Consider the following 24,164-nt stretch of genomic DNA (forward strand, 5'->3'; position numbering starts at 1 on the left):
GCTCTACATCCTGTTACCTGAGATAAGGTGAGTACAGAATCCTGAGGTGCTGCCACTACTTCCTGCACTCAGAACCCTTTCAGACCCAGCTGGGTGTGCCATCCACCTTCCTGACTGCCCAGAGACCACACAGTCTCTCATCATCTCCGTTTTAAACTCCTGCTATGTTGTGATTTGGTAATTAGCCACACATTAGCTTGTCTGATTATCCTTGCATTAAATTTTAAGCTATACTGGAACTTTTTTGGGTGTTCTTTACCATAATCTTACATTCTTGTATCATTTATCATGACTTACTCATCACTTATATGTTTTCTGCTAGACTACTGTCGACTGTTTTCTGCTTGGACTGCTGTAATTCCTGTATCTGTTACTGACCAGAGAAGTTTGGCCCTCAATTTTTGAGTCCGAGTTCATCTCAAGGTTTCTTCCTGATGTTCTTATAGCATTTTTCCATGTTACATTTGCCTACAGCTTGCTCATTAGGGATCTGAAATCATATTTCTCTAAAGCTTCTTTGTGAGACGAACTGCTGTTACATGTGCTATCAAATAAATTTAAATTGAAATACACACACACACACACACACACACACACACACACACACACACACACACACAGAGGCTAAAAGTTAATCCTCATCCTGCTGAGACTGCACTAAAGTAAATATGCAGATATTTCTCTGGATGAGTTAACAGCTGGATGAACATGAGGTCAGGAAGCAATTAAGGAAGAAAAGCTGTAGGAAAAACAGGATGGACGGATGAACTGATAACTAGCCTGAATGAGAGGTAGATATTTGTTGAATGAACAGATGGATGAAAGCCAGCACATTGTGTAAAATATGAAAAGATGAAATTGCATTTTTAAATAAGACATGCAATAAAAATCAGTCATTTTATGTCTTACTATTGTGAAAGAAAATCATATATTTAAAAAAAAAAAAAAAAAAACCTGCACATAATCCTTTTACCATGCCTCCTGCTCTAATTTTTATTTATTTTTTTTACCACTTTTACCATGCTTTGCTCAAATCTACATCTTCAACTGCAGACTGTTTTCTTCCTCTTGGTAAAAGACAGCCCTCTTGAGTTCGAAAGAAGCATTACAGTTGAAGGTTGCAGTTCACCATTACAAACACTTCAGTTATAAGAGCTCTACAGAACATTAATCAAAAGATGGATTTGAGAAGAGTTTAGTTTAGTTCAGCTTTTATTTCCTGGTATTTATATGTACATGTGTTAAACGACATAGAACAGTTTGTATCAGATCACCCAATTTGTAGGCAAGCAAAAATATAGGAATGTATGACTGACTGGTGTTTCTTGCTACCCAGGTGTGTCCTGGTAGATTGAACAAATAACTAGCTCTGAATATCTACTCTTGGTTTTAGTCTTTAGTTTCACTTGTGGAGACTTCATTTGTTGTTGAAAAGGATAAGCCAACATGAAGATCAGAGAGCTGTCTATGTGAGAAAAGCAAGCCATTTTGAAGGTTAAAAAAGCGGAAAAATAGATCAGAGGCATTGCATAAACATTGGGAATGGCGAATACAACAATTTGGAATGTCCTGAGAAGGAAAGAAACCACGGGTGTACCAACAACCGCACACCGAATAGGTCGGCAAAGGACAACAGCAGCAGCTGATAACAGAAACATTGTGAAAGCTTTGAAGGAAGACCCACAAAACAACAGATATAACCAACAACTTCCACAGGGCAGGGGTGAATAATCCAATGTTCGAAGAAGACTTTGAGAGCAGAGGCCATACCACAAGATGCAAACCACTCATCAGCAGTAGGAATCAGAAAGCCAGATTGGAATTCACAAAGAAATACAGAGACAAGCCACAAAAGGTCTAGAACCAAGATTAACCTCTACCAAAGTGTGGAGAATGAAAGGATCTGCTCATGATCCAAAAAAATACAAGCTCATCTGTGAAGCATGGTGGGGGTAGTGTCATGGCTTGGGCTTGCATAGCTGCTTCTGTAACACGCTCACTAATCTTTATTGATGATGTGACTCATGATGGTAGCAGCAGAATGAATTCAGAAGTTTACAGGAACATTTTGTCTGCCTATTTACAGAGAAATGCATCCAAATTAATCAGGAGGAATCATGCAGCAAGACGATCCGAAACACACTGCAAGCTCAAAAGGGACTTTATCATGGGGAAAGGTGGAAGATTTTAGACTAGCCAAGCCAATCACCAGATCTTAACCCAATTGAGCAGCATTTCACCTCCTGAAGAGGAGACTGAAGGGAGAACCCTCCCGAAACAAACGACAACTGAAAGAAGCTACGGTAAACGCCTGGAAAAGCATCATAAAAGAAGAAACCAACAGTTTAGTGATGTTAGTGAGCCGCAGACTTGATGTAGTTACTGCAAGCAAGGAATATGCAACCATATATTAAGTGTTATTTACTTTAATTTACTTCAAGACTTATCTGTTCCTATACTATTGCTCCCCTAAAAATTGGTTGGTCTGATACAAATGGTTCTATGTTGTTTAACACCAGGAAATGAAATCTGAAATCTTAAACTCTCGTCTCGTACACATCATTTGATCTTAGCACGAACAAATGAATTGGCCTTCTCGTTCCAACAGTTTCAGAGGGGACTGTTTTATATAATATATTGTTTGTTCATTGGTTTTCATAAAATAACTCTTTTTAACCAAACTGATTAATAAATGTAATTTAACCTTCAGGGCTTACCTGTATAATTTCTGTCATCTGAGAGCAGGTGTGGAGAGAAAACAATGCAAATTAAAGACCTGCAAGGCATTAAAGAGGAACAGTTTCAGATGTTAGGACTGTGTCTGTGCAGAGGACAAGAATATAGTCTAAAGGCTGACTGTTGTACGTTTACCAGCAGGAAGTACCCCAGCCTATATTTTTTGCAGTGTTTATGCCAGACCATATTTTAGAAGCAGACATTTCACCATAAACACTGAAATTATTTTAAGTAAAGAAATTATTTATACAGTAAAGAAATAAAATAGCATTGATGTTCTCTCACAACTGAGAAACTGACATCTGTGTATCAGCTGTATTGCACTAGTGGTCACATGCAGTTCAAAACAGGGGATTATGTAACCAAGAACGAAGTGTTCCTTATGAATACTAGTTTTCTTTTTATTCCAGTTCTGTACATACTGGAGTAACTGGCTTCAAAAAGCTTCATTTAAACAGTACATCAGGTTATTATTTTTTTAAACAATCAGACACAAGAACAGTTTACAAAGGACGTCAACCTTATGAACGATCATGTGCCTTAAAGAACATTCTAAATCCAATCTAAATACATTACTGTGATCACCAGTGCACCTGATGCAAGGTCTTTCCTATACTCTTCCATACAATTACCTTTATATATACATAGATTGAGCAACACTTGTGTAATATATGTTAAAACAATCTTGTAAAAGTTTTTACTATACATATTTGTTTATTATTACTGCTAAAACTGATTCGTGTTCTGATATTTCACATGCACTATGCACTAATGAAGTCTAGGAGGACGAACTCACAAACACACAGTGGTTTGGGCGAGTCCCAATTGCCCTGCTTGGTGCAGTTGGAAACGTTTCTGCCCTCCAACTGGAAGCCAGCGTGACAACTGTAATGGAGCACAGTGCCTTCTACTGGAGGTCCAGGGGGTTGCACTGTCACTCTGCCATTCTCCAAAGACGTCCACCAGTGAGGACACAGAAACACTGAGGGGTATTGAGACAATTAGGTTGTTCTCAGGGACCAAATTAACTTACATGTTAGTAAGAACTTAGTAAAATCAATGACGTGTTTAAAAACATGAAGTTCTCTTCCATTTTCAGTTAAATTATTGTTAATTAACTGAGGATAATCCTGAAAATAATACAAGCTATATAACACGTAACAGAAAAGTAATGATCACACTCAGTATGTTTACATGGACAACAATAATCCAATATTAACCCTATTAAGACGATACTCTGATTAAGAAACTACAATGTAAACAGCAATTTTTTATTGCCTTAATCCGATTAAAAGTCATACTCGAAGTAAACACAAATCGAATTACGACATGCGGAGTATTCCTGTTTTAGTCACATTATGGAAGTGCATTACAGACATGTACACACCTTAATCACACTATTAACATCATGTGGGAGTTTTTTGCAACAGGACACGTACACACATGGCAGTGCTCAACTGTTTGACTGCAAACATCCGAAACCGCATACTTACCTACTATATATAGTAGGCAAAATACATGTATCTCAGCTACTATATAGTCGGTAAGTACGCAGCCCACGGCTTCAAGCAGTCATCTATTTGCACGTATAGCATGGCACACAATTAACTGCACTTGAAGCTTTTGTAAAATTCAAAATAAAAACACCCAAAACTGTATACGGTTCCATAACGAAGACGAACTGTATGTTAATACGTGAAATTCTGGATTGAACGTCGGACGGCGTGGCGGGGGACGTAATGACGTGTGCCCCGATTTTTGTTCGGTAACATGTAAAATCGATCTATGTTCGATCTATGTTCTATAACATGTAAAACAAGAACATGAAAGGAGTATTCTAAAAGCAACTCATGTAAACACCTTAACCAGAATATTGTCATTCAGAATAAGGTCAATCATTAGATTACTGCTGTCATTGTAAACGTAGTCACTGAGAGGCTGAATGCTTACAGCATCTGCTCTGCTGATCCATATCTGTCCACGTGCCATCAGGGAGACACTTCCGCACCTTCGGGCCTACAATCACCCTGTTCCCCCGGCAGATGTATTCAATCTCATAGTCTACAGGCAAAATCTGCACACTGCGAATCTGCAGAGATCAGAGGAAAGAGCAAGGGATGGGATACGAGATCATTTTCTTTATTCTGAGGACATCCTCTCTGGGCTTAGGCTGCTCTGTAGAGCTAATAATACTACAGCACACATTACCTGCTCCTGTGTCAGTCCTCTGTAACGAATCCCTCCATCTCTAGGAGGGCGAATGATGGCACACCCTGATGAAAAGACAAAGAGAGAAAGGGAGGGAGGATGAAGCCAGTGCATATAGATCAATAACAAAGTGTACAACACTATTATAACTACACACAGGTCCTATTTATTAGTCTCAACATTGAATGATAAGTCATGGGTTTATTGAGTTGAAAATATTTATTAAAATCAGTGTTAACTACAGCCCTACAGCCCTCAGTAAAAATCTATGTTTAAAATCCTCATCATCTACAATCATAGCAGTGTACTGTACCCACTAAAACATTAAACAGAGGTTAAAACACTGCAGATAGGTTGCAGGATGGATTCTTAGACAAGCCTGTACGCTAATAACAAGGATTTTACAGGACCAAAAGGTGCACTTTCTCCACTTGATCCACATTAGTTACATTTTCTTAGCTGTGCTCATTTCGCTACTGCTTTCAAAACACTGACAAGCCTCCACTTCCCCAAAACTGACCCCGATTCATTTCCTCAAAACAGTTTTAGAAATAAGTGCTGAGTGATGAGTTTCTATTTTCAACCTAGTGTAAGACATTTAAAACAAGATGTTGTGAAACTCAATTATTTCCCTCAATAAACAATTTAAATAACAAAGTAATCGTATAGCTGTCATAGCTAAGTTTTGCTGTCACTGTTTGCAAACTCAAATAATGTGATACGTATTTTGAATTTGAGGATGTGATATGATTTTTTTTTTTTACCACCATCATCTTCAGTTAGCCAGTATGGGGCTTTTACAGGTGTCTACAGTAAGGAAATAATAAGAATACAGAGATAACTTTTCACAGTTATCTCTACACATACAACACATTGCATGTGACTGGGTATATACTCACCAGCCAATTTATTAGGAACACCATACTAATACTCAATAGGATCCAGTTTGCTCTCAGAACAGCCTAAAGTCTTTAGGTGCATCCCAAATTGCATACTTATGCACTATTCTTCACCATTTTATAGTATAAATAGTGTGAGTAGTGTGTTCACACTGAAAATTTCAACAAGAAGAAGTGCACTTCAAGTACCCAGATAATGCTCTTATTCAACCTTGCTGGACACGTCATGCACTCAACGGTCGCAGTTTTGCCTACGTAGTAGTAAATTATTTTCTTCATTGTACTGTTTATGTTACCTTGATATGGTGAAATTAACTTTCTGCTAAAGCTAGCGGCGTTGCATTACGTGCGTATGACGTCATTTGCCATTGACTAGGAAACGGTTTATACTTCCGGTTAGTAAATAAAATTAGTGTTCCATTTGAGATGATACGACCCTTCTAAAATTCTAGACGATAAGAGTACATAGTGCACAGTGTAAGTGCATAGTGTATAGTAAGTCATTTGGGACACAGCTTTTATGATATGGGCTCCACAAGATGGTGGAAACAGTCCTCTGAGATTCTGGCTCAAGTTGCCATGACTGCATCACATTGCTGCAGATTTGTCAGCTGCATGTTCATTATGAGGATTTCCTGTTTTGCAACATCCCTAAAGTGCTCCTTTGGATTCACATGTGGTGACTGGGGAGACCACTAAAGTACACTGAACTCATTGTCATGTTCATGGAACCAGTATGAGACTTGTGCTTTGTGAAATGGGGCATTATCATGCTGGAAGTAGCCATTATAAGGTGGCTTAATAGTAGCCATAAAGGTCTGCAACAATACTCGGAGAGACTGTGGTATTCAAACAATGCAGAACTGGTATTAAGGGGCTCAGTGTGGGCCAAGAAATCATTCTCACTACTAAGAAACAAGAATGGGCCAAAAACCCTGGATTATGGATCATGGATTCATGATGTTGATGCCAAATTCTGACCCTACCGTCTGCATGTCGCAGCAAAAACAGACATTCATCAGACCAGGAAACACTGGTCTGTACCCACTGAAGCCTCAGATTAATATTTTTGTCTGACAGGAGTAGAACCTCATGTAGTATTTAGCGGCCCATCCTCCTCAAGGTTCAACATGTTACGTGTCCTGAGATACCTTTCTTCTTACCACTGTTGTAAAGCATGTTTATTTGAGTTACCATAGCCTTACTGTCAGCTCCAACCAATCTAGCAATGTTCCTCTGACCTCTCTCATCAACAAGGTGTTTATACTCACAGAACTGCTACTCACTGGGTTTTCTTTTACACCATTCTCTATAAAATCTAGAGACTGTTGGGAGTGAAACTGCTAGGAGATCAGCAGATTTCAATACTCAAAGTGGCTTGCCTGGCACCAACAAACTTGTCATGGTCAGAGTCAATGATATCACATTTTTCCTGAAGCTCTTGACCTGTATCTGCATGATTTAATGAGTTGCACTGTATTGAGTCACATGAATGTCTGACTGGATAATGACTTGCATGAATGAGCAGGTGTATCAGTGTTCCTAATAAAGTGTATTTTGAGCTATATTGAGCTTATTAGCCAGCATGTCTCACCTATTGCATGTTCTTAGCATATGGTGCATGTTGGGAGTAAAATTTTAATTGGTACGTGGACCACACATCTCTCTCTCTCATTAACTTTAACTGTAATACTTGCCTCAAGGCATTTCCTAAGACATGATTTAGCCCTAATGTACATTACATTTCTATTTCTCTCTCTCTCGCTCTTTCTCTCACACACACATACACACGCACACACAAACACTACCTCCAGTTGTTGAATTATGCATGGATGCAATAAGTGTGGGAAGCACGTTGGAAATTACAAGAAACAACAGCTGCACCATTTCTGCATCTATTAAAAGATGAAAGAGAGATCTGGATTAAAATAAATAACATTGTCCAACCGATTAAGCGCTCATTACAGCTCATTTATAGTGCATCTACATTTATATAGAAACATGACATACATGCAGCAGTCTCTCAACTAACACTAAATCTCTGCTAAACATTTCTTGAGCAAGTGAAAGGGAGTTGGGGGGGGGGGGGTCAGATGAGGTCAAAAACACACACATATACATGCACACGATGATAGCAGAGAGAGAGAGAGAGAGAGAGAGAGAGAGAGAGAGAGAGAGAGAGAGAGAGAGAGAGAGAGACGAAAGTGCATCCCTCCAGGCTGACAGTGGGGAAACAGAGGGAGACTCTGCAGTGAGGATCAGAGGACACTGTTAACTTTAAACATGTCCTCAGTGTCTCTGAATAAACTTAACACTGCAGCTACGTGGCAAAAATCTCCATCTTCCATCCAAGTCCAACCACACACATGTTAAAGTACACAAACACATTAAACTACACACACACAAATATCGATACATATTCACCTATACACTCATTAATCTACACACACATTTTACTACAGACACATTAAGACACTCATTAAAACTGAACACACAGTAAACTACACACATGCCCAAGCTTTAATTCATAATGGAGTGATTTCTGAACAGTATGCGCACACACACACACACACACACACTATCAATATCAATATCAATATCAGGGCTTGAAATGCTTATCATGTTTCACATATTTTTGGATTGGTGTATCCAGAGGCATAGCTAGGATACAGACAAGACAGAAATCACCTGAAGCTCTGAGCACTGAAGGCACCACCTGAAGACTGATCACTTAAATCCAAAGAAATGTCAAAAGTTGAACTGCAGAAACCCCACTGAGAGTATATGATATAACGATGTTTTAATGAGTTGGAGAAGCATCGGCATAATCTCGATTAACAGGCTGAAAGAAAATTCCTGAATGAAATGAAGTAGGCAGTTTCCCTAAGTGGCACAGCGAGTAGCATTGTCACCTCACAGCTCCAGGGTCCCGGGTTTGATCCTGAGCTTGGATTAATGTATGTGCAGGGTTTCTGTGTACGTCCTAAAACATGCTGGGCAAAATTGCTCCGAGGTGTGTGTGTGTGTGTGCGTGCTCGTGTATAGTGCCCTGTGATTGACTAACATCCCATCCAGGGTGTATTCCCACCCTACGCCCAGAGTTCTTGGCATAGGCTCCACAGATATTGCAGCCCTGACCAGGATACTGAAAGTGAGTGAGATCTAAGAAAAAGTCGTTAGAAAATCATCTGAAAATACATTAACACAGAGGTTCCCAAACTTTTCCAGGGCAAGGCCCTCCAAATGGCAGTAACATTTGACCGAGGCCCCCCTTTTGCAAGATGTCTTTAAAACACATTAAAAATACAGACTTCTGAATATATCCCCCTTTTTTATTAATAATTACATCTTACATTACATTACATTAGAAATTGTGTGTGTGTGTGTGTGGTTGTCTGAGAGTGAAAAAGAAAAAAATCATGTATTTATTTATTTTTCACACCAAATTGGTGAGGCCCCCGGGCGGCCCCCACTTTGAAAACCACTGTATTAACATTTATAATCCATCCATCTTCTCTACTGCTTAACCTACACAGGGTTGTGGGGGAGCCTGGAGCCTATCCCAGGGAACTTCAGGTACAAGGCGGGACACCCTGGACGGTGGGCCAACCCACTAAAGACAATTTGGAAATGCTAATCAGCTTACACCGTATGTCTTTGAACTGGGGAGGAAACCGGAGTACCCAGAGGAAACCCCTGAAGCATGGGGACAACATGCAAGCTCTGCATACACAGAGCAGAGGCGGGATTCAAACCCCAATCCCCGGAGGTGCAAGGCAAACATGCTAACCACTAAGCCACCGTGCCGTGCTATAACTAATTACATATTTAAATGAATAATAACTTTTAGTACTTTTAATAATTCAATTAAAGCCATTATTGCTTTTTTTTTTTTGCTGAATACTTACAAGACAAATGTCTTTTGATTGATTAATTGTTAATGTAACAGAAGTGAATGTTAGACAGGAAGCATGTTTATATTTATCTCATAAATATATGGACCCCACTATCCATAAAATTAACAGCTTTAACTTAGAGAGACATTTTCCAGCACCAGCTTGATGGTTAAGGACATGGACCGCACAAGGCCTTTCAGATAAGTGAAACACTTTGATCTATTCATTTGAACTGAATTACACTAATGTACTGTTAATAGCTTATGCATCATAAAACTGCATAAATTAGCAAATATTAGTGTGGCTAATGAAGCCTCTTGGTGTCTGCTGGTGAAGTTTGATGTAAATGTTGTTTACCACTTGGTACTACACAAACATTTTAGCTACAAAACAACAACAACAAGCAAACTACTCAGTGACAGGATGGTAGAATGAAATGAGATACAGGCTATAAATGTACATCAGGTAGAATATAGATAGAGAGCTTGAAAGGAGAAGCAAACTGATTTACTCACAAATGTTGACAGGCCCGGTGCATTTAAAAAAAACCCAAAACAAACAAACAAACAAAAAAAACAAACGTCCTTCAGAATAATTTCCGCTCACTGGGTGTTTACATGCACAAAAAATTGCAGTGATTTAATAGTGCAAATCCAGCGTCGTTGCATAGGCTGACATATGCATGGCTTATAGTATCTCACTGCGTGTATTGCTTTGCAAAATAAAATTCCATCTGAGATCTTAATTATAGAATTATAAGCTATGTACAAATACAAATACACCCCTTATAAATGTTTCACGCTCGATAGTGCACGTCCATCCTTCCTCTCCTCCTCCTCCCTTCTTTTTTTCCACTCTTCTCCATCTCCGGCGTTTTTTTTTTTTCTTTTTCTTTTTTTTTCTCTCTCTCTCTCTCACTCTCTCTCACTCTCGCTCTCTCTTCTTATTATTATTATTTCCACCCGTGCTGCTAGAAACTCCGCCTCCTGGGTCAGGACTGGTTTCTGGTTCATACTATCGAAAGTCGATTGTTTTCTCAAAATGAATGATGTATGGTTTGTCCAATCAGCGGGCTCCTTTTCTAAAAAAAAGAGGCGGGGCTTGCAGGATACGGGTAGGGAAGAGGAAAAATGCGTCTGACTGATTTACGACGTCACGCCAGGACACCACGTGGTGTGCGTAGCTCTCCTTCATCATCGACCTGCTTGGTACATTTCTGCCGGCTGGTTAATAATCCATCAGACTGAAATGCGGTTGTACATTTTATGCGTTTTGGACTTGAGCTTTCTTGTGTCTAATCAAAGTGTCATTTAGTGGTGTCTGCTTTTCTGATCTCAGCTTGTCTTCCTCGTTATCTTCCTCATCGCATCATCTATTTATACATACTGCTGATGAATAATTGAAGACAGAAGATATGATTCTGCTCCAAAAATCCAGTTTTTAATCATTAAGTGTAACGTGTTCACACTGGTGATTATTTCACATCCAGAGAACAGACACAAGGACACATGTTGAGTTACATGTTTTCAATGAGTTCCTGTAGCATATATATATATATATATATATATATATATATATATATATATATATATATATATATATATATATATATATATATATATATATATATATATATATATAACTAAAATGCAACACATCTTTAAACTTAACACCATCTGAGTGTCCAAGTGAAATCTTTTAGCTTTTTTTTTTTTTTTTGGGGGGGGGGTTGTTTTTGTTTTTTTTAAAATATAATCTGCATGTTTTTCTCTTTTGCATATGAGAAGTTGTTTTAACAGAAATTAGTTCACATAATATTAAAATTGTCATCCTGTCACTATCGGGACCAAACCAAAAAGATAACATTATGGATGTGGTCACATGGGGGGAACAAATGGGAATCTGCCTGCCAAAGTCATTTCATGGACATTCATTTTGTCCTAAGAAATAAATCAGATATTCTGCATGTTATTGTCCTGTACATAAGCAGACGGGCCCCTGGTCTTTACCACCCCATGTGTAAAAATCTGGACACACAGACTGAGCCTCACACATACAGAGAAGATCAGTTCTAAACCGAGGCCTTAAAATTAAATCAGCCAGAGCAGACCTTTTTTTGTTTGTTTGTTTTCTAGCAAACCTTTCAGTCCATGATTCTTTTATGCATTTTTGAGTGGATTTAGGCTACATTCACATACCCACTGAAAAAACATCCATCAGCAAATTTAATCTGTATATCTGTTCTGGCCCCATATTGGATCTCCATATTACGGCTCTCTCAGGGGAAACACCAGGAGTCATAAGAGAAAAGAGTGAGATGTGAGAGATAAGACATTGTCATCGTACTTCTCGTTCAGGCGCACAGCTCGGCTCAGGAGGAGCATCACATGACTGCTTCCGCTGACAAAGACATATCTTTCTCTGCATTAGGGTCATCTGAAGGACAGAGATAGGGTAGGGAATGTAGGCGTTACTGGGGAGAGCTCTTTAAATCAACTATATGAAACTTCGAGAAATGAGGCAAATGGTATATAACTGAGGAAAATGATCAGGAGCCGTGTATCACCATGTATCTCATTAGTGAAATACTGGTGTAGCTTAATAATTCATTGATTTACCAGAGACTATTTGCTGTGGCTCTTATTTCCCTGAAACACTGCTGCCACACCTGGCTAATAATTTTCTCGAGACAATGTTCTCATTATTATTGAAGTAACTAAACATGTTTATTAATATGATAACATGATCCAATCTATACAATTAGACTATGTAGCACACTCGTGTTCATATGTCTTGAGGAAAAGGAGAAAGTCAAAACACAACTAAGAACTTTGCATTCAAACGGTCAATTATACAGATGAACAATATGGAGAGAAAGCTATCATTCAACTGCATGAAACTTACCTTTAAGGCATAAAATGTATGTATAATAATGTATTGTTCTGTCAGACAATGCATAAGCATCTTTCATCTTCATGAAGAACAATCTTTACAGAAGAGGATATCAAGCAAAAAATATATCATGTTAAAGAAAACAGGAAAATCTAGCATGTAGACAGTCAAGAAATACACAGCTAGGACCATCTTGATTAATTAACACACACAAAAAATCATTATTAATCAATAGTCAGCTGTATCATAACACATAAATTATAACTATAGAATGCCTGCTTAATATTTGAGATATTATACGTCAAAACTCCATTTTTGTTTGTTTTTTTTCTTAACAAAAATAAAATAACATTGAATGCAATAGCAAATCTTATAATAAACAATTTACTGAATATAATAATAAAACAAAGGACAATTCTTGTAATCTAACGAGCAGCATGTCTTACAGATGTGCACAAACTATGAAAAGTCTATTTAGCTTGAACCTGATAATCAACTAACTTGAAGGATCTTACATGTTTGCAAATACTGAATAATATACAGTCTTAAAAAAAAGAAAAAGAAAAAAAAAAGAGGATGCGATAATTTAAGGCTAATTTCATTCAGACTTTAAGGGCAGTGTGAGAAAGGTGTACTGAAACCAGTTTACGATAACAGGATATGAAGATAATGATGTGAATGTAGCAGTCAGTGAGTCAGTATTGCTTTTGAGCAAAATTGGAGAGTTTGTTTTAATACTATGCAGTTCAACAAGTCTGTAAGTTAAATATGCAATTACAGGGAAAAAAGAATAAGCATTATCTTGCATGTATTTCATTCGTAAAAGGTAGAGTAGAGGCAAACTAATTCATGTTGTCAGTGAAAACGATATTAAGATAATAAATATTAGGGGTGTAATTATCGGACAATTTTGGATCGATGCATCGTTTTAGAAGGCAATGACTGAAATAAATCGAGGCCACAATCATAAACCGATTATTACTTAAAACGACAGACGACTGCCATGTAAGAAATAATTAATATTTGTAAACTGTAAATAAATAAATAAATAAATAAATAGACCATGAAGGTGATTAGCTCATAACTTAAAACAGTCCTTCTCAACTTTGTCATGGAGTTGGTCACATATCACTCAGAGGCTACTAAATCAAATCGTACCTTAGCGTACCGTATATTCAGCTCTGTCGTCTATTATCGGAACGGTGCCTTATGAATTGAAATCATATCGTGCCATAGCAGATTCAGCGGTATTATCGAACGTCGAATCGTTGCCTTAAGAATCGAAATCGTACCTTTTCACATGGAAGCCTGAGGTTCACAACCCTAATAAATATGCACTCAATAATCATTCTGGGATTGCTGCTGTTCACTTCTGTAAAGCAGAACTAAAACTCACCCCCACATCCCGAGGTTTTCTGTTCTGCAGCTTGGGGAAAATGCAGAATATCAGCTTCATGACCTGAAGCTTGTCTGGGTTAAAGAGGTGAGAATTGACTTCACCGCTAATTACTGATGGACCGTTTGTTGCTTTTTAGCAGCTGTTTAAGTGTTCGTCTAGCCTGGTCGGCCAGTTCCAACTTGCAATCATATAAATGTCTTTTAAATGCCATTTTACATTTAAAAAACCCCAGCTGTATAACTAGTAATTGGCAACTGCTATTTTTATACCAGATTAAACATTTTTACATTTATAAGCTAGGCTTTAGAAAGGCATGAAAGGCTTGTACAGATAAAATGTATTTAAATAATAAACCATTAAAATAATAACGTCAGTAGGGTCAGTTTAAAATATACCTCCGTGTTCTCTGTCTGAAGATTTTGTGATCTTTTTTCATCTTTCTTACTGTCAGTATCTAAGAAAACAATTCGTTTTCATTTTTAGTATTGAGCTATTGACTGGCGTAAAATTAAAATCTCAAGGAATTAATTATTGGTTGAGTATTTTTTGATTTAAGGCTAACTGTAAGGGTGTACAGGGTGCTGTCAATCATTTCAAAGATTTACTTTGATAATAAAGTGTGTATTGTGCGATGTGTCTTCTATTAAAGTTACCCAAGACTCCACGTGATAAAAAAGCATTACCGTGTTAGGTTATATTCAAATTGCTTTCATGCATTAATTTACAAGTTTTAGCTGTTACTGTCAGCACCCACAGCAACCTCTGCATCCCAGGGGGTCTTTTAACATCTCACCTTTCATAACATATTGCAAAATGAGTGTGTTTGCCACTGCATTCTAATTACATGCTGAACCGTTGCACAAAGTTAAACAAAATTAAAATGTTCGGTTTCATTAGACTGGAGCTGGATCTCTCACCATTGATCACAGCTATTCACGAGAAGTCCATTTCTTTCTAATCCCTTTCTTGATGCAAAGTGCAATTACAAGACTAATGCTCTCACAGAAGGGAAATATTGATGAAGAGAATCCAGAATCCAAATATACAGTGGAACAGCCTTGATAACTTTAAATGTAGGACATTATTCCTCTGTGGATTCAAATCTGACATATCATGGCCCTTGACACGGAGACTGAACAGGACCATACTATCCTAGTTGCTTAAAATAGATTAAGAAGGTCTTCCCTTGTGTGCTGGGACAAAACACAGACCTAAGAGCTGTAAGATTGGATGATACGAAGATATGATAACGATTGTAACCTGATGTTTTACGGACTTGGTTATATTGTTGCTCACATGAACAAGTAGCTGACTGGATATTACTTGGATAATACTGGATATATCAGACATACATATATATACATACATATATATATATATATATATCAGACTTTTCATGTTCTCCCTGTGTTTGTGTAGGTTTTCTCTGAGTTCTCAGGTCCACCTCCCCGGAAAAAAAAAAAATGTATCTCCTATGATAGATTGCCCCTAGGTGTGAAGAGTGTGTGAACAAGTGTGTGCATGAACTGGCGCTCCAGCCAGAGTGTATTCCCGTTTTTAAACCCAATGCTCTCCGGATCCTCCCGCAACCACTAAAGATGAACGTCTGCTCCATTTTTCCTTCTTTCCAATGTTAGATCATTCTGTGCAATTAAAAATAACATTAAAACTATTGTATCGTTTGCACTGGTTCTTTTCCCCCCCAAACATGACTACTGTTAGGATGTTGACTTTGTTATCATTGCTAAATATCCTTATACATATTGTGTACGGTGGAAATGTCTTCAAGTATCACCAAATCGCTCATTCCTACTCAAACGTTCGCCTTCATGTGAGCCCGAGGTGAGCCTTACTCACAAACTCACGCTCCTGTGATGCTGCTTGATTAGCTGCTCTTGTTTCTCAATCTCTGTAAAAGCCACCTTTTTGTCCTTTCCTTTTTCCACTCGTCCAATCTCTTCATCCCCTTCTTTCCCCCTCTCCTCCTCTTCTCCAGAAAGACTAACAGTGTCGCTCAGCTGGCCGAGATGCTCGACAGAGTCGCACTTCTCCAAATCAGAAGCAATGGTTCTAAAGCTAAAAACAGAGGTGGAGTCCGAACCCACTACAGATGTCGGCCTCTTTTTTTCTCTCTCCCACCAGCCAGACTCCCTATGTCTCTCCACCCACTCTTGGGTCTTAGCCTCTTGGCCGTCCACCCGTTCATTTGACTTATTGCGGCCTCCACAGTTTCCACCTTCAGTCCTCGTAGTAATTACCGCCTCGGCTCCTACAGGAGGACTGCGTGTTTTGAAGGACTTTGTAGATCCGTTCTCAGAACGGTCCGGTCCTCTCTGGGCATGGATCTCCTCGCTGATTTTCTCCAAGCGCTGCAGAGTGTAGGAGTAATGCTTCTTCACTTCACTCACACGCTCTTCTAACTGAGTTACCTTCAATTTGTGCTCCTGCAAACACGATACAACAAGTCTCAGCACAGTCGGCTTGGCTTGCCCAAATATGAAGAGGAGATAAGCAAAGAGAAAGACAAATGTTTATGCAGCAAACAGGAATACGTTTACCAGAATAATCAAATCACAAACTAACTTTGGATCTCTGCACTGGAGCCAACTGTTCTTCAAATATAGCAACATTTGTACTATCCAAGATGTTGCCATTCTCAATGTAACTGTATGCATCTTAAATTTGCATAATGCAAATAATCAACTGATTTATTCATTAGCAATTTATTTTATGTTGTTGGCATAAGCAGTGATTCGTTGCTTTCAAGACACAGCATGTGTGAAATATTCCAATCTGCTCAACTCAATAGCACATAGTCACAAATGTCATAAATAACCTCTTACTTTATATAATAACAGGATATTTACTGTATATAAATAAATAACCCGTTCTTACTCTTCTTTATCATGTTTCAATATTTTTTTCCACTACATAGAGTAAATACGTATAGAAATGAGAATTTGAACATTGAATGCCATAATACACAATTATGTTTCACAATATGGCCAAAAGTTTCTGGACTCCAGACCATCACACCCATATGTGCTTGTTGAACATCCCCTTCTATAAAACTTCTATAATAATAATAATAATAATAATAATAATAATAACCTCCACTCTTCTGGGAAGGGTTTCAGCTAGATTTTGGAGCGTGGCTGTGGGGATTTGTGTCCATTCAGCCTTAAGAGCATTAATGAGGTCAGGCACTGACGTTGGGTAAGAAGTCAGCATTCCAGTTCATCCCAAAGGTGTTTAGTGGGGTTGAGGTAAGGACTCTGTGCAGCCACTCAAGTTCTTCCACACCAACTTTGGCAAACCACGTCTTCATGGAGCTCGCTTTGTGTACAGAGGCATTGTCATGCTGGAACAGGTTTGGGCCTCTTAGTTCCAGTGAAGGAAAATCTTAATGCTCCAGCATACAAAGACATCTTATACTTGTGTGCTTCCAGCTTTGTGGAAATAATTTAGGGAAGGCTCACATATGGGTGTAACAGTCAGGTGTCGACATACTTTTAACCATATAGACTTAAGTACTTGCTTGTGCAAAATTATACCAGCATTTAACTGGTGTGTGAGTGTAATTACAGAGATTGCCTTAAAGTAACAGTTTCTGGTAATCTATAGTATTCGTATTTTTGCATACGAATCTCATTCATTCTCAGTAGCCACTCTCGATGTGTATATGAATCTCACCATGAAGATATTTTCTGATTGTGTTCCAAGCAAAGCGCAGCATGAAATCTCACCTCCAATATGGAGTTAAACTGGACCTTGAGTTCAAAGTAAGGTTTTGACTTGACTATGGTCCTCTTGAGGGATTTCTGCAGGGTCTGTACATGAGCCTCAGCTGCCTGACACAGCTGGGTAACACGCATGTGCTCTCGTTCACTCCGCAGTCGCTCGTCCTCAGCCTCGTTTACCTGTTAAAAGCGAAAACGGACCAGGCTTCATCCCAGGCACTCTCAATCGGGAGGGGAGGGGGTGGGGTTGGTGGGGGGATTGTTGATCTGAAAGCAACACTTATGCAACAGGAACTCACTATCTAAGCGCTGAGACATCCACACCCAGGGCCTTAACCATGCATTGACATGAATTTTCAGTAACCCAATCATGATCAGATAGCGTTTGACCACATGGAGAGAGGGGAAAAAAAAGTTAAACCAGGCTATTTTTGTCTAGCAGCATGACTGTGGGGGCGATCGTGGTGAGTAAATATAGGTCTACACTGCCATTTATAAAAATAGTTACATTTCGACACTCTTACACAGACACACTATCACAGAGTCATCAACTCTGTGATACTCTCAAGCTCTCTGTCACTTTGCGCTGAAATATCTGGGTTGTTTTTTTTTCTTTCCTGCATCATGTTTTTGTTGCTCTATATTACTGCCCACCGCCTGAGCTGTCACTATTTATTTTTCCGCATCAATTTCAGATCAACTGTTCTGAAATCAAAATAGTACAATAATGGAGCACCAAATTATACATGCACAGGCACATTTCTGCCATGAATTAAACATTTTCAGTAATCCAATCATGACTGGATAATGTTGGACCAAATCTGGTGCAAACATGCATTGAATTAAAATGCGATAAAAAGACATCGGATCAGCTCCAAAAGGTTTTGTCTAGCGGCGTGACAGAGGAGGCGACAGCGATGAGTAAATAAAAGTCTAAAACGCTATTTATACGCACTGTCGTGTTTACATTTCACCATGCTACACACACACACACACAAAGTGTTAACTGCATTATTTTACAGCAGTGACGAATTATGAGTGGTGTAGAGATAATGAAAGGCTACCGGTTTATCAGAACTAAGCATGTTCAGTGGTATAAAAATAATCTCCTACTCATGTCATGCTGACAGCTGGCAGGCTTCCCACACACTTCCCAGCTTATCTGCCTTTCACTCAGGAGGATGGTCCAATTATAATGTGTACAGAAAGCAGACACAGCTGTAAACGTGGTGTTAAAGACAGGGTCTTCCCTCAAACCACCTCCAATATATTTTTTTCCATCATCTGTTTAAGCAGCTGTTTTCAAAGTCAGCTAAGGAGAGATTGAGATATAAAACCATGCTAAAGTCAAGACTTAATTATGGCCAGATCTGGACTTTGGACAAAATAACAAAGGTATATAATAGGCCTGGGCAATATGATTATCATAATATCACTATTATGATGCAGCACACTTTTCGGAGATATTGTGTATGTTGTCAGTATTTTTAGAACAATTTTAAATGAATTTGTTACATGTACAGATTTTCTCCCTTGTTTTTAGTATTACATAATTAATTAACAGTTTTTGAATACAACACTACTGTTTTGCTGGCAGTTTATTAGCATACTTATATATCGCAATACATATTGTGTATTGAAGAAATGTCTTCAAGTATCATATGATACGATACTTTTCTGTCATATCATTACCCCTAGTGTATACTCTAGATTGTACGGTGGATACCTTGGAAGTGGCATGATTGAGCATCTCTTGCCAGGTTTGATCCAGAGTCTTATCTGCACCGAGGCCCTGCTCAGCTACGTACACCATCTCCCGTGCAGCCGTGTGCATGGAAACGGCCCTCTCGTATCTAAGCGCAGCCTTCTGGGTCTCCTGCTGAGCCTAAGAGGTGCATAACATAATCAGAACACATTAAGAGAGACAGGGCCTAGCTGAGTAGGAGTAATCAAATGATACAGCAAAAGCCTGTCCTGGAAGTTATTTTACAGTTAGGCTAAAAGATTCAGAGAGTATTGAAACTTGTTCTCACAAATGCATTAATTCACAAAGACATAATTAAGAAAAAAACAAAAAAAAAGTACCTCTTTAGCTAATCTCCGTGCCTCGTAGTAAGGTCTGGCTTTCTCAATGCAAGAGCCCAGTTGAGAGCTTAGTGCATTGAGCTTTCTGGCTGAATCAGTAAATATTTTCCTGTAACTTGACCGCTCTTCCTAGTGGGTTCGGGTAAAAGATAAAATAAGAGTCATATATTTATACATCAATCAACTGTTTGCTGTTTGATCGGCATCATGTTTCAGAAATCTGTTCATTATATTCCGTATCACTAGTTTCCATCATGGAAAAACAAATACGTAACATCAATAACTCATGCAATGAGTGATATCTTGAGATTCAAAATACGGACATGTTCTCAAATTTAAATTCAACACAATGGTTTTTTGTGTTGTTGTTCAATGGCTTCAAAACTGCAGAGCATTCACAAAAATAATATCCAGTGACGACTCCCCTGGAGAGAATAACAGCACTGCATCTGCAAAGGACATTTGCCTGAAGGTACCATTGCTCCATTCACAAGATTTCAACTTCTAAGATAGTCTTAGGCTTGCAGATGTGGACTGCCTACAGGCCTTCAGTAAGGTTCAAATGCGAAGACTGAGAATGGTCATCTTGTTAAAAAAAATAAATAAATCAGTTTATGGACAGTTTTCTGCCAGGACAACTTCCTCTCAGAGAAACCCAATTTTGGGGTAAATTACTGTTGTATACTACACTCTGAACGACTAGCCACTAAACAGATTCACAGCACTGATGAGTCACCACCATGTTTTACAGTGGGTATGAGCGTTTTTCTTATATGCAGGGGAAGTTTATGTGCTATACTTTTTTTGGACTGCTCTCAGGACTATCTTTTTTTGCTTGCAACCCTTCCAAACAACTTCCTCTCAAAGATGTAGTGTCTAATAGCTGACTTTGATACTTGGGAAACCCAACATGACTTTCAAATCTCTCTTTTTTTTTTTTTAATTATGGTGTTTAATGATATTTTTAACTGCTTAAATCATATTTAAATTTTCAGTGTGCAGGTCAATAACCACCTGTCTTCTTCGCATTGAAAACTGGGTTTTCCCCAGATCGACAAATGTCATGGTAATGGATGACAGGGGTTTTACCCAAGCACAACCTTCAAATGAGTGTAAGGCTATTGATTAGTTTTAGGATAGAATTTATATTATATTGAGTAGTGTCAGCACATGCTTTTTGGAGAACATTATATTATTTATAAAGGACTTTATTAGTGGACAATAGTTTGTCTGAGCAACTTCACATCATTATTTCATAAGATTGTTTTGCCTTTTCTCTTGGAAGGTGCTAACAGTTATGGAGTTCATTTTTAATGCAGCATAAGTCTTCATTTCTGTACATTTCAGAACTCATACTTTAATTTTCATGCCATTTTATCCTTTCTTCCATCTATCCATTCATTTTCCATACTGCTTATCCTACACTAGGGTAGGGGGCAGGACAGGGGAGCCTGGAGCCTATCCCGGGGAACTCGGGGCACAAGATGGGGGGACACCTTGGATGTGGTGCCAAGCCATCGCAGGGCACAATCACACACACACACATTCACACACTATGGACAATTTAGAGATGCCAAACAGTCCACAAGGCATGTCTTCGGACTGGGGGAAGAAACCAGAATACCCAGGGGAAACCCCTGAAGCATGGGGAAAACATGAAAACTCAGTGCAGAGGCGGGATTCAAACCACCAACCCTGGAGGTGCGAGGCAAACGTGCTAACTACTACACGTGGCATTTTATATATATATATATATATATATATATATATATATATATATATATATATATTTTTTTTTTTTTTTTTCCCCACACTATATTACAAGGTACTGATGTTACCTCTAGTTGCAGCTCCAGCTGGTTGATCTCCTCACTGGCTTCATTCAGATGCTCCAGCTCCTCCTGGATGAGGCAAAACAGTCAGTTATCCAGCAAAATCTCCATCCAGCATCTCAAATGAACATGTCAGAACCTAGGGGTTATTTCTCAGTCACCTGTATCCTGGGGTCCAGCTCCTCATCAGGCTGTTTCTTATGCACATCCGTCTCCTCTTGTTGTTGTTGTTGTTGTTCTAGCGTTTCACGTTCACACTCTTCCCGTTTCCCAGACTCGCCATCAACGTCTCTGTCTTTACCCTGCAAAGCACAATCTTCTATTCTTTCTCCAAACCTTTTTTCACAATTTTCAGTTTTGTGCACAGCCACAGAACCGGGAGGACTCTCTCGCAAGCCAGTCTCCTCCATCTCCATGTTCTTCAACAGTCTATGACAAGAATACAAATAAGATTCGATACCAAACTATTTATCTAACTAGCTCAAATGACCATAAAACGTATATCGATGAACGTCACTCGGCTCCGGCTCCGGCTACAGCACGCAGATGCAGCTCTGATACATGTTTATGTTTTCTCCTCCCTCCTTTTATCCTTTATCAGCTAGCTGTCCAGTGCTAGCTCGCTGACTTATAAACATATTTTCTAAATCGGACGACCATAATTTCGTCACCTCCAATGCTACTGAACTATCTACATAATAAATACACTTGGGGGGATTAAGAAAGTCACACAATTAAGAAAGTTTTTATCATAACGTCTGCACACCCGTCCTCAACACCGCTAGCTTAAAAAGGAATGAAAAGTAACGTTATTTCGAAAACGCGTAGGTGTGTGTGGGCAGCTCGGCTTCCGTAGAACGATGACGTACGATGACGCTTTTGACTCGCGTCATGAATGGTTGAAAGGTTCTGTTGAAGGATTTGTATTGATGTAGATGTTAAATGTGACTTCTGTGGGACTGAGAAAGAAAATATTGTCCACTTATTTGTTCAATCGTATTTACAGCTAATTTTTTTTGGATGGATTTGGAAGGCTTCCTTTGTAAATGCTTATTTACAAGATGTATTTTTTATTTGAATAGTCAAAGATTGCCACCAAATGTGGTCTTCATATCTTTGTTTGGTTATCGGGGAAATACCATATACATAAGCAGAAATGGGCTAAAGGAAAACTTTTTGTTATTTCAGATAGATATGAAAAATTATATTGAGTTACTACTTGGGTTGAAAAATAGTCAAACAAAACAGACTAGGTCTCTATACACTATTTGTATGATGATCTCATACCTGTTCCATTTTCTGTGGGGGGTTTTCTTCTTTTTTTAACTTGTATTATTATTATTTTATATATTATACTGGGGGCGCATGGTGGCTTAGTGTTTAGCACGTTCGCCTCACACGTCCGGGGTTCGATTCCCGCCGGGGCCCTGTGTGTGCCGAGTTTGCATGTTCTCCCCGTGCTGTGGGGGTTTCCTCCAGGTACTCCGGTTTCCTCCCCCAGTCCAAAGACACGCATGGTAGGCTGATTGGCGTGTCTAAAGTGTCCGTAGTGTATGAATGGGTGTGTGTCAGTGTGTATGTGATTGTGCCCTGTGATGGACTGGCACCCTGTCCAGGGTGTACCCCCCCTTGTGCCCGATGCTCCCTGGGATTGGCTCCAGGTTCCCCCGCGTCCCTGAAGAAGGAGTAAGCGGTAGAAGATGGATGGATGGATATTATACTGTATATTCTCTTTTTCTATTTGTTGTAGCCTATACTTTTTAAGATTTATTTATACTGTATGCTGGAAGTGACTATTGTCATGTTCATCGTTTGTAATTAATGTGACTGGCATTTAAATAAAAAGGAAAGAAAATAAACGTTATTTTGAGTGTGTGGTTGGTGTATGAGTCAGGGTTTTATACTGTACTTTTCCCCACGGATACATTTATGTCGTATATATATAAATTAAGCGAGGAAGAAAACACTTCGGGAAGTGCTGTTACAGGAAGATAAACAACAGGATTTGATTATTTTCCCATAACAGCAAGTCCCAAAATGATTTAATCCTCTAATACCAATGCAATTTCCAATGATTATTTTATAAATTTTTTAAATTCATTTTTTATTTTAAATGCATCATCATACTTTTTATGTTTAACATTACAGTTAATGTTATTATGGAATGTCTGTAATACAAGTTAGTGCCTGGCAGCTCACTCTCTCATCTGCTTCACCTGCCTCTCTTTTTTTCTCTTGAAGTAGAACGACTATAAAAAATGCAGCTTGTCGTGTTACCCAGAAACCTCCTTGCTGAAAAATCCAGCTTGGTCTGAACTGCTACTGGTTGCCAAAACACAGGTAGAACTGCTCAAACTGGTACCGTCTTTGTCAGCTTGTATATTATTTTCCAGCTTCCTTAGCACTTGACTAAATTAATGGTGGCTTAGTGGTTAGTACGTTTGCCTTACAGCTCCAGGGTTAGGCATCCATTTAAA

General features: G+C 38.8%; 2 protein-coding genes across 4 annotated transcripts in view; both read right to left on the reverse strand.

Annotated features, from left to right (window-relative positions):
• gabbr1a (gamma-aminobutyric acid (GABA) B receptor, 1a) overlaps positions 1-11,250 on the reverse strand; it is a 63,151-nt gene extending 51,901 nt beyond the window's left edge. Inside the window, exons 1-6 of one of the 3 annotated variants that reach the window (XM_047161191.2) lie at positions 10,255-11,250; positions 7,652-7,738; positions 4,945-5,009; positions 4,687-4,825; positions 3,533-3,718; positions 2,718-2,735 (exon numbers count right to left, since the gene is read on the reverse strand). In XM_047161191.2, coding sequence (XP_047017147.1) covers positions 2,718-2,735; positions 3,533-3,718; positions 4,687-4,825; positions 4,945-5,009; positions 7,652-7,730 — 487 coding nt within the window. In that variant the 5' untranslated portion in view covers positions 7,731-7,738; positions 10,255-11,250. Of the gene's footprint in view, positions 1-2,717; positions 2,777-3,532; positions 3,719-4,686; positions 4,826-4,944; positions 5,010-7,651; positions 7,739-10,254 lie in introns of those variants that run through there. The other 2 variants (XM_017491030.3, XM_017491032.3) reach the window with 2 other exon arrangements.
• A 2,470-nt stretch (positions 11,251-13,720) lies between these two features.
• On the reverse strand, positions 13,721-22,528 carry sh3bp5la (SH3-binding domain protein 5-like, a). The gene is made up of 6 exons (XM_017491033.2): positions 21,849-22,528; positions 21,694-21,756; positions 19,856-19,984; positions 19,497-19,655; positions 17,777-17,950; positions 13,721-16,474 (listed from the first exon to the last, which is right to left on the reverse strand). The coding sequence occupies exons 1-6, from the start codon at positions 22,101-22,103 to the stop codon at positions 15,884-15,886; spliced, it is 1,371 nt and encodes a 456-aa protein (XP_017346522.1). The 5' UTR covers positions 22,104-22,528; the 3' UTR covers positions 13,721-15,883.
• Positions 22,529-24,164: the final 1,636 nt, after the last annotated feature.

This window comes from Ictalurus punctatus, chromosome 17, assembly GCF_001660625.3.
Source record: "Ictalurus punctatus breed USDA103 chromosome 17, Coco_2.0, whole genome shotgun sequence".
NCBI lineage: Eukaryota > Metazoa > Chordata > Actinopteri > Siluriformes > Ictaluridae > Ictalurus > Ictalurus punctatus.